The sequence below is a fragment of the Lynx rufus genome, unplaced genomic scaffold, assembly GCF_022079265.1.
Source record: "Lynx rufus isolate CCGP_SWC_20201006 ecotype Redwood Valley unplaced genomic scaffold, mLynRuf1.p SCAF_29, whole genome shotgun sequence".
Lineage (NCBI taxonomy): Eukaryota > Metazoa > Chordata > Mammalia > Carnivora > Felidae > Lynx > Lynx rufus.
Window position 1 is genome coordinate 1,140,116 of NW_025814844.1, and position 9,017 is coordinate 1,149,132.

General features: G+C 57.3%; 2 protein-coding genes across 4 annotated transcripts in view; one reads left to right on the top strand and one right to left on the bottom strand.

Moving 5' to 3' along the window:
• The window catches only part of SMARCB1 (SWI/SNF related, matrix associated, actin dependent regulator of chromatin, subfamily b, member 1), a 34,135-nt gene extending 30,255 nt beyond the window's left edge, over positions 1–3,880 (top strand). For both annotated transcript variants that reach the window (XM_047090285.1, XM_047090286.1), the window contains exons 8-9: positions 2,983–3,114; positions 3,550–3,880. In XM_047090285.1, the coding sequence (XP_046946241.1) occupies positions 2,983–3,114; positions 3,550–3,589 (172 nt within the window). In that variant the 3' untranslated portion in view covers positions 3,590–3,880. The remainder of the gene's footprint in view (positions 1–2,982; positions 3,115–3,549) is intronic.
• DERL3 (derlin 3) lies at positions 1,926–8,402 on the bottom strand. Of its 2 annotated transcripts, XM_047090289.1 has the most exons (8): positions 8,306–8,402; positions 8,127–8,192; positions 7,970–8,043; positions 7,727–7,820; positions 7,042–7,237; positions 6,402–6,492; positions 2,726–2,732; positions 1,926–2,116 (listed from the first exon to the last, which is right to left on the bottom strand). In XM_047090289.1, exons 1-8 carry the CDS (start codon positions 8,396–8,398, stop codon positions 2,000–2,002), a joined length of 738 nt encoding a protein of 245 aa, XP_046946245.1. In that variant the 5' UTR covers positions 8,399–8,402; the 3' UTR covers positions 1,926–1,999. The 2 variants fall into 2 exon arrangements, with proteins under 2 accessions (XP_046946245.1, XP_046946244.1); XM_047090288.1 differs by lacking the exons at positions 1,926–2,116; positions 2,726–2,732 and adding an exon at positions 6,061–6,295.
• Positions 8,403–9,017: the final 615 nt, after the last annotated feature.

A 9,017-nucleotide genomic window follows, 5' to 3' on the forward strand; every position in this document is an offset into this window, starting at 1 on the left:
GATCATGACCTGAGCTGAAGTTGGACGCTTAACCGACTGAACCACACAGGCACCCCTGTTAACCTGACTTTTTGATTCTCGCCATCCTAGTGGGGGAGGGGGAGGGAGTGGCATCTCGTTGGGGTCGTGATTTGCATTTCCCCACTGACAAATGATGATGGAGCATCTTCTCAGGTGCCTTTGGGCATTTGTATATCATCTTTAGAAAAATAGCTGCTCAGGTCCCTCAGTTTTTAATTGGGCTATTTGTATTTTTATTATTGAGTTGTAAGTGTTCTTTACATATTGTAGGTATAAGTTCCTTATCAGAGGTATGGTTTACAAATACTTTCTACCACGTTGTAGCTTGTCTTTTCACTTTCATGACAGTGTCCCTTGAAGCACAGAAGCTTTAAATTTTGGTGTAGTCCACTTTATTTTTTCTTTGGTTGCCTGTGCTTTTAAAAAAAGATTTTTTTTTTTAAGATTTTATTTTTAAGTCATCTCTACACCCAGGGTAGGGCTCGAACTCAACAACCCTGACATCAAGAATCCTATGCTGTCCCGACTGAGCCAGCCAGGCACCCCCTGCCTGTGCTTTTTAATATGATACCTACAGAACCTCTGCCTAATCCAAGGTCATCTTGTTCCAGTGCTCATTTGTTGGAAAGACTGGTCTTTCCCCATTGTATGGACTTTGGTACCCTTGTCAAAAGCCAGTTGGCCATAAAGAGGAGGGTGCTGTTGAGTTCTCTCTCTCCTTCCTCCCAGTGGAGTGGCCATGGGCAGGTAGGTCATTTCCCTTGAAGGCTCTGTCCTTCTCATTTGTAAAGTGAGTAGAGCAGTGGTTCTTGGCTGGCATTTTGTATCATGTGAGGGCATAAAAGTGAGCCCATACTGAGATACCCTAAAAGCTACGGCCCTGGGCCCTCTGACATCTCCGCCACAGCCCTCCCATTCCTGGGCTCTGTGTCCCCACCTGGACTCTGCAGGGTGGTAGGAACATCTGGGATCACCGGGAGCCTTGAAGTCCATGATGCAGAATCCCCTCAAAGGAGGGGGAGGCAAGGTGACCCCTGCCTGTGTGTTTGTCCCAAACCCGAGAGCCCTGCTGGCTCTCAGCCCATTCTTACATGGTTGGATTGAGCAGTTCTTATTTTAGAACAAACCCACTGGAGTGGAATCTTCCCAGAGCCAAGGGAAGGTAAACAAAGGGGCCTCCAGGACCTACTCACAAGCCCTTGTTTAAATTAAGAGGAGAACATGTTTTGCTTCCCTCAGCGTGGGCTTGGCGCCTTTCATGTCTGCCCTCCCAAGGAAGGTGGCTGGGAGCCCTTGAGGTGAGGAATGATGTTTGGGTCTGTGGCTGGGTGGTTCAGGATTGCCAAACCACCACACTGGCTGGAGAAGAGCTCTCAGGAGCTGCTGAGGAGGGTTGGCCCCAGGGTACCACGGGTGGGGGCTGGTGCTGCTCTTGTCACTAGCCTCTGAGTCACCAGCACAAGCTTGGGCTTTGGGGACCTAGCTCAGCAGGAAGAAGTGAGCCCTGCTTCTGCAGGGGAGCCAGGGGCAGTTCTGGGTTGTGGTGACAGCCTTAGTGCATGCACCAGGCTGGGCCCTGTCTGCTCCCGGTCCTTGAGAATCAGGATGAGAACACTAGCACACAAGGGAAGCCAGAACAGGCCCTCAGCTGCTGTGTGCCAGCTGGCAGTGTGAGGGGCACAGCCTCCTGTCAGGCCTGGGTGGACATCCCTCTCTAGCTGGCCACTCACACAACCTTGGGCACAAGTTCCAGGGAGACTGCGTGACAAGGCTCCTGGCACCTAGGGAGCCCCCTCAGTGGACATATGTTGGCTGTTTTAAATAATAGTAATCCTCTGAAGAGCCCTCACAGCCCTGTAATTGTTCCTATTTTCCAAATGAGGTACCAGAAGCAAGGCCACAGATCAGGGGTCCATCCTCTTTTATTCTGTCAGTGTCCTCCCCTGCCTCCCCTGGGCCCTGCCTGCCTTCACTCTTCTCAGAGGGAACTGTGCTGTGCAGGGCTCCAGGCTGAGGTGGGCAGACACTTGATAGGGCTGCAGTGGAGCAGGGTCAGCCTTCTGGGGGTGCTGGGCCTCGAGAGACAGGTGCAGGCCTGGTGAGGAAAGGGAAGGGGGTGGAAGAGATTCACTGTTAGGGCCACAGTCTGAGACTTATCTCCTGGGCCAGGAGTTTGAGCGGTCAGCTCTGAAGTATCCTTGCCTCTTCAGCCTCCTGTCACACAGGCTTGGAAATCGAGGCCCAGAGAGGCAGCACCTCAGCTGTGTCCTCCCTTCTCTTGTGCTTCTGCGTGTGTCTCCCTCACCCCTACTGCTGTGTGTCCTTGGCAAGAGGGTGCATAGGTGCATAGATGGCCTTTGGGGTGGTCACTGAGGGGCCATGGAGTGTAGTGGTCAGGGGACAAGGGTTCCAGGCCCAGCTATCTGGATTTAGTTGGGTCAGTAAAGTGCACTGAGGGGCAAATGTATGGAATATTCAGGAGCAGGCTGGCCCAGTGGCCTTCATTGATGAGGCATCAAGGCCGGTGGATCCAAGCCCCAGGCACTGAGCAGGGCAGACTGCCCTCCCCTACCTTCCCAGCAATACTGTCATGCAGAACCACCTCTGCAGGGAACCCCCACTCCTTTACAGACCAGAGACACCTAGGCGACAGCAAAGGGCCTGTTTGAGCGTGCTTTGAAGAGAAGCTATTGTTATGGGGGACCTGGCGTCTCCAGTGATTCTGCCTTGAGGTTCGGATGGTGGGTGTTGACCACACCACTCTTGTTCTGAGGAGCTGGGCATGGAAATGGCCCAGCAGGGAGGAGACAGAAGAGGAAGCAGGAAAGGCTTGGGCCTTCCTTGCTATGCCCTGGCTCCGGTGTTCTGGCAGGGGGGTGGACACTGGTCTCTGGGGGCCTTTCTGGTTGCTGCTCTGTGAACTAACAGTTACAACCCCCATTCCTCACCCCCGGCCCACAGTGAGAACCCCCTACCCACGGTGGAGATTGCCATCCGGAACACAGGCGATGCTGACCAATGGTGCCCACTGCTGGAGACTCTGACAGACGCTGAGATGGAAAAGAAGATCCGAGACCAGGACAGGAACACAAGGTACCCCTCCCCCTTCAGGCCCCTTGCAGCTTGCTCTGCACACAGCCACTGTCTTGCAGGCAGGGGAGGGACCCTGGTTCTGGGAAGGTACCTGCATGGCCAGGGGCAGGCCCTGGGTGATGAGTCCCAATCTAGACCTCAGGTGGGTTTTCCTTCAGGGAACAAAAGTTAAGCCCTCAGGTTGGATCTGACCACAGCCCAGACCTATGTGTCTAGAACCCTGGAGACATAGGCAAGACATGAGCAGGCAGGAGAGAGGGCATTGTCAGGGCGTCAAGCAGGGGACAGGCTCTGGCCGAGGGAGGGGCTGGGGATCCCACCTTTTGTATCCTGTTTCCATCCCTGCTCCCTTGGCTGTGCTAGAGATCCCTAGGGGAGGGCAGCCACCCAGGGCTGGAAGCTGGCTCCGGGTCATCACCTCCTCTCCTCCTGCAGGCGTATGAGGCGTCTTGCCAACACTGCCCCAGCTTGGTAACCAGCCCGTCTGCGCATGGCTCCCACGGAGCATTGAGAAGATCGGACCGCCTCTCCTTCATCTTCTGGCAAGGAGGGAGGCAAAGGGGCAGGCCGGGGCCATCCTGAGGAACATGGGGTGTGGGGAGGGCTTCTGGTCACCCTCCCCTGGGCACATTCCATTTGTTGAGCCCAGTCCCCATCCAAGTCTCTGGTCAGAAAGAGGCCTCGTTTTGGGTTATGTTTTGTTTTTGTATAGGAGCCCCAGGCAGGGCTAGCAACACTTTTTAAATAAAAGACAACAGGTCATGTTCCATTTTTTTAAAGTGGTAGCATAAAAATAAGAAAGGGGACGAGGAGAAGGACTTGGCTGGGGTGGTGTGGGACCAAGGCTGGCATGCCAGGCCTCTCAGCCTTCTCTGCCTCAGAGTCCCAGGTGGGCAGGTTGGGGCTAAGTTTCTATCCAAGGCCAACCATAGCACAGTCTTGCTTTTCCTCAGGCCCTCCAGCTGATGGACATGACAAGTGAGGTCATGAGGCTCAGGGTAGGGGGGCCCACTTACCTTTCAGTGACGGCCCCACCCCACCCCCTTTGCTTGGCCTTGTGAAGGAGCTACAGGCTTTCCTGCCATCCTTGGGCTCTGCACGTCTGGGCTATTGTGCCACCCCTGGCCAGGAGCATTGCTTCTCTGGAGTCCCTTACAGCAGCCTCGTCCTTTGTGGTTGCTGCAGGGGCATTACCAGCTTGGGTGCCCAAGGGCCCATGCCTGGCTGTTCAGGCTCCAGCGGGCGTGCACCGCTCTTGCCACACCTTGCAGCGGTGCATGTGCAACAGGTGGTTGGGGCCCAGCTCTGCCCCCAGCTGGTGACTCCACCCAGGCCAGCTCCTCTCTCCCAGGTCGGTTATGAGAAGTAAGGCACACGGAGCAGCATGCCTGCCCAGTGCTGGCCGTGGGTGCTATGTGTTGAGAAGGAGGCAAGCTCTGGGCCTCTTCTCAGATCCGCCTCCAGTGAGCTGTGTGTCCCCTCTGCATTCTTGTCTAATGTGGAAGTGTCCTCACTCTACAGAAGGGACGTGGGCTCCATGAGGGTGGCATATGTGGGTCTCCTCACTGAGTGAGTGCTGCTTGATGACTTGGGTGCACAGCTACATTCTTAATGAAGGTAATGGACCCAGATCTAAGCACTGGGCTGCCTCCTTCACTTGCTGGCAGGTCTTCCCTGCCATGTCAGGGCTACTCTGCCCTCCAGCAGCATGGCAGGAGTGTGATGGCACCTGGCTCCCAACTTGAACCCCACCCTGGGCAAGGGCAGAGCTCTGAGTAGGAATTGAGGTCTTGACTGCCAGGATGTAGGGGTAGACGCGCCTAGCCCTCTGGGCTTGGGGTCCTGTGATCATGTCCTGGGACGTGACGGCTCCTGGCTCCCGGGGAGTTTGTACTCAAGCCCCCTGCCCTTCATCCAGGAGTGGAACTTGCTGGAGCCCCACAGCAAGGGGACACCTGGGCTTCACTGGAAGGCCTTGAACAAAGAGCAGGATTCCAGGCCCAGGCTCCACTGGCCTTGGAAATAAGTGGGCTCCATTGCTAAAGGGTTTGCTTGGTCCATGAGGCCCTACAACTAGAGGGCAGCCCAGGCGCTGAGCCCTCACTCTGAGCATTGCCAGCCCACGCTGCTACACTGCTACTCCGCAAGATTTCATTACTAAATTAAGGTTAGACTCCCATGGTGAATACTTGTGTCACCCATGAACATGACGACCTATGGCTGGAGGAGCCCCTATTGCTGCCAATCATCCAGGAATAAATTGTAATTTGGACTGGTCTAGGGTGATGAGGAAAGTTGGCCAGGTTGCCTGATGGCTGCTTTACCAAAGAGAAAAGTGAGCTGTGCGATCAGATAAGGTTTCCATGGTCCTTAGCTAAAAACATCAGGGAGAGAACTTTGCAAGGCTCTGCTATGGTGAAAATTTCTCAAAGCTTTGGGGTTGCAGAAAGGGTAGAGGACCCAGTCCTGGCCCTCCTCTGCACCTGACCTCATGGAGCCTTGGCCAAGTCCATTAACTGCTCAGCTGGAAAGTGGGCAAAGGTCCACTTGGTTGCTGATGAGGGACAGTGAGGCATCAGCCTGAGGGCACCATGGGCAGGAGCCCCTACAGACTGGGCTTGGCACAACAGGGACATCCCAGTCCTGGCCCCAGCCAGTGAGATCTGACCAGCTAGCTCCCTTGCTGCATGGCAGGGAGCAGAGATCTGGTGCAGGTGGGATTTGCCTAAGGCTCCAGCAAGGCACTGGCAAAGCTAGAGTGAAAACCCGGAGTGTGCCATTTGCTAGTTCACTCCTGCTAGGCAACTATGGGCAGGTTCTTGACCCACTCTGGGCCTCCCTTCTGGTCTGAGAGGGCAGGCCAGGCTTAGTGGCTCTACGTCAGGGCCAGCAGCATGGAAAGGTGTGGCGAGCTGAGGCAGGGAGCCAGTGCTGTGGACGAAGAGGTGCAGGTCATCCTGTTTATTTGGGTGGGCCCTGGGCACAGGCCCAGTCTGCAGGACAGGTTGCTCTCCTGAAAGCGGGAGTTAGGGGTGGGAGGGAGGTCTGTCAGAGACCAGGAAAACGGGCTTCTTGGGCTGGCCCTGGCCCTGGGTAGGGTCATTGCTGCAGGGGTCCTGGCTGCTCCTCCGGGAGGGGCAGGTAATTGGGGTCCTCCTCTCGGGCATCCAGTAGCAGCTTCCTGTAGGGAGGGGCCCACACTGAGCTGAGGCCAGCAGGGGTCCCCAGTGGGGTCAGGAGCCATCTTGAGGGAGTGTAGGGGGATAACTGTCATCTCTAGCACTTACAGGAAACTGGGGGTCAGCAGCAACCTCTTGCCTCCAGGCTGGTTGGGGAAAACATCCTCTAGGAAGTAGTAAATGTGGCCCACAGCAATCCCTGTAGGAGAGCAAAGGACTGCTGAGGCCACCCTCCACAGTCCCGAGTCTGGAGCCAGCACAACCTGCTCCCTGACTCCACGCACAGCTCTGGAGGCCAGCCAGGCCAAGTAACCTGAGGCCCCAGAGTACACAACATCTTGCACAGACTGCCAGCCCAGGGTGGGGCCAGGGTTGACCCTGAAGGATTGGCTTACCTGGCCCAGAAGTGGGCAGGACTTGGAGAGGGGATGGGCTGAGAACATGGGAGGAACAGGAGCGAAGGTTGGAATCTTGACTTACCCAACCCCACCCTGGTCAGGACCCCCACAAGCATCAGTACATCAGGCCTAAAGATGTGAAGCAGGTATCTGGCTGGCTTATTCAAGGGGCCAGAAGAACAGAGGAGCTGGCAGGGCAGGAAGTGGGGGTGGGAAGACAGGTGAGAGGTCCATTCCAGGTGGGTGCTGTGCTCTGGCACAGCAACCAGCCTGGGAGCCCTCCCAAAGGTCATCAGGTACCAGACAGCCTGTTTCTGGGGGGTCGGGGCTGGATGCGCAGGCAGGCTCACCCAGCAGGTCGACAAGGATTGAGTTGCCCAGCAGCAGTGAGAAACCCATGAGTGCCCAGGGCAGGAATGGTGCCTGGAAGGTGAGGAGGCCAAAGAAGTTGACCCTCACTCGGGGGTTGCGGCGACTCCAGACATACACCAGCATGACAGTGAGGGCCTGGCCCAAGAAGAACAGGCTGCCCAGGAGCCCCAGCAGCTGAGCCAGAGTCAAGGTGCTGGGAGGACTTCTCCTTGTGCAGGCCTCAGTGCCCCTGCCCAGGACCCCTCTGACTGCCTAAACCCTGGACTCCTCCCCAGTTTTCCTTCCCTCCTCACTTCTAGTGATGGACCCTTCAATCAAAGCCACACTGTGGCCTTCAGGCCAACGTGATCTGCTCTGCTTCTCCACCTGGCCCCAGCCTCCAAACACTGCCCTTCATTGCCCCAGTTTCTTCTGGCTACTGGCATTCGGGGCTCAGCCTGCAAGCACCCTACCTGACTCTCCACATCACCCTGTGATACTTTGCGTACAGCACTGAAGAGCTAGTAGCCCGGGGCTGAGCAGATGACGTATGCTAGATTCACCCTAAACTGGAGTGAACGACTCTGTCCCCCTCGGGCCCAGGCGCTCATGTCGGGCCCCAGGGCCTACAGAGGCTGGACCCAGAGGCGCAGCGCCTAAGGTTTCAGAGCCTGGGAAGGATACGGTCATGAGGACGCCCCCGAAGAGAAACATGAAGACGAAGTCGGCCGTGCGGCCACGGAAGGAGCCCTCCTCCAGCATGCGGCAGTAGCGAAACCTGCAGCGTCCGTAAAGGAAATGCCACCGGGAGGAGCCTTGGTTTCCCTGCTCCTAGCCATTCCGGGCCTCCCCCAGCCCCGCTGGGCCGCTCCCCAGCCTGGCTGGCCGCCCACCACCCTACGCCTACGTCCGCTCGGCGCAGGATACACGAAGAGCATGTTGAAGAAGAAGCTGAATCCCAGGGGCCCAAAGAAGAGGAAGTTGGTGACGAGCCTCCAGACCTACGGGGATAGGGGGTAGGTGGGCGGTCAGGCGCGGGGCAGGCAGGGCCCGGCTGTCAGGTGCAAGGGGCGGGTGGCCTCACCTGAAACTTCCGGAACACGAGGTGCGGGTTGAAATAGAGCTGGAAGGGGCTGAGGAGCTCCAGTTGCTGCGGAACCAGGGGCGCGTCAGGTGCGACCCCGGGGAATCTAGCGGTAACCATGGCTACACCCCTCCCGGGCTGCAGCCAGGGAACCGATCCCACCCGCCCGGCCAGCTTACCACAGCTGCGGTGGTAAGGACACAGGCCGCGGTGTAGGTCCGCGTCACCGCTGGCACCTGCAGGAACTCGGCCGCCAGTCCCTGCCACGCCATTGAACCTTCTTTGACACTCGTGGCCCAACCTGCTGCGCGCTCTTTAGCCCGCCTCCCAATTCCGCCTCACTCCCCGACTTCGGCCAATCCATGTCGGGGAGCGCAGTGCGCCCAGAGTAGGGGGCGGGTCCCTGGGCCCAGTAACCAATAGGAGGAGGAAGCTGGAAGACGAGGGCGGGATAGGAGAGTGGGCGGGTCGGAACTCGAGACCAATGAGCAGGCCCCACGGTTGAGCACGTGGCGGTTGTTGTGGTGGCTGTAGTGGCGGCGCGGGAGAACGTGTAGCCAATGAGGAACTGGGCGCTTGGCGTCAATCTAAGGAGAACCAATAGCAAGGACGTATTGGGGGCGGGACTGAAATTACTCCGCGAGTGGAAAAAAGACAGGACCGAGGAACAGCGAGACCGGAAGGGGCGGGGTCACGCTGGAGCGTGGGCAAGCCGGGATTAATACGTGTCTGGTCCCCGGGCTTTGTGAGTACACCTAGGGCTGGGGGAGACTCGGTCCTGTCTATCTCCCCCATTGAGAGCCAGAGACAGTGCCACCTAGCCTACAACAAAGGAGGTGCTCAGCACCACGTCCACTCTCCGACCCCGCCTCAGTCCATTGGACCCCACGC

What these genes read in the sequence shown, in the direction of transcription:
- DERL3 (XM_047090289.1), bottom strand. Translation starts at nt 8,398, where the DNA reads ATGGCGTGGCAGGGACTGGCGGCCGAGTTCCTGCAGGTGCCAGCGGTG. An exon ending in TCCTTACCACCGCAGCTGTG is followed by an intron (nt 8,193 to 8,305) that starts GTAAGCTGGCCG and finishes CTGGTTCCGCAG; the next exon opens with CAACTGGAGCTCCTCAGCCC. An exon ending in TCGTGTTCCGGAAGTTTCAG is followed by an intron (nt 8,044 to 8,126) that starts GTGAGGCCACCC and finishes CTATCCCCGTAG; the next exon opens with GTCTGGAGGCTCGTCACCAA.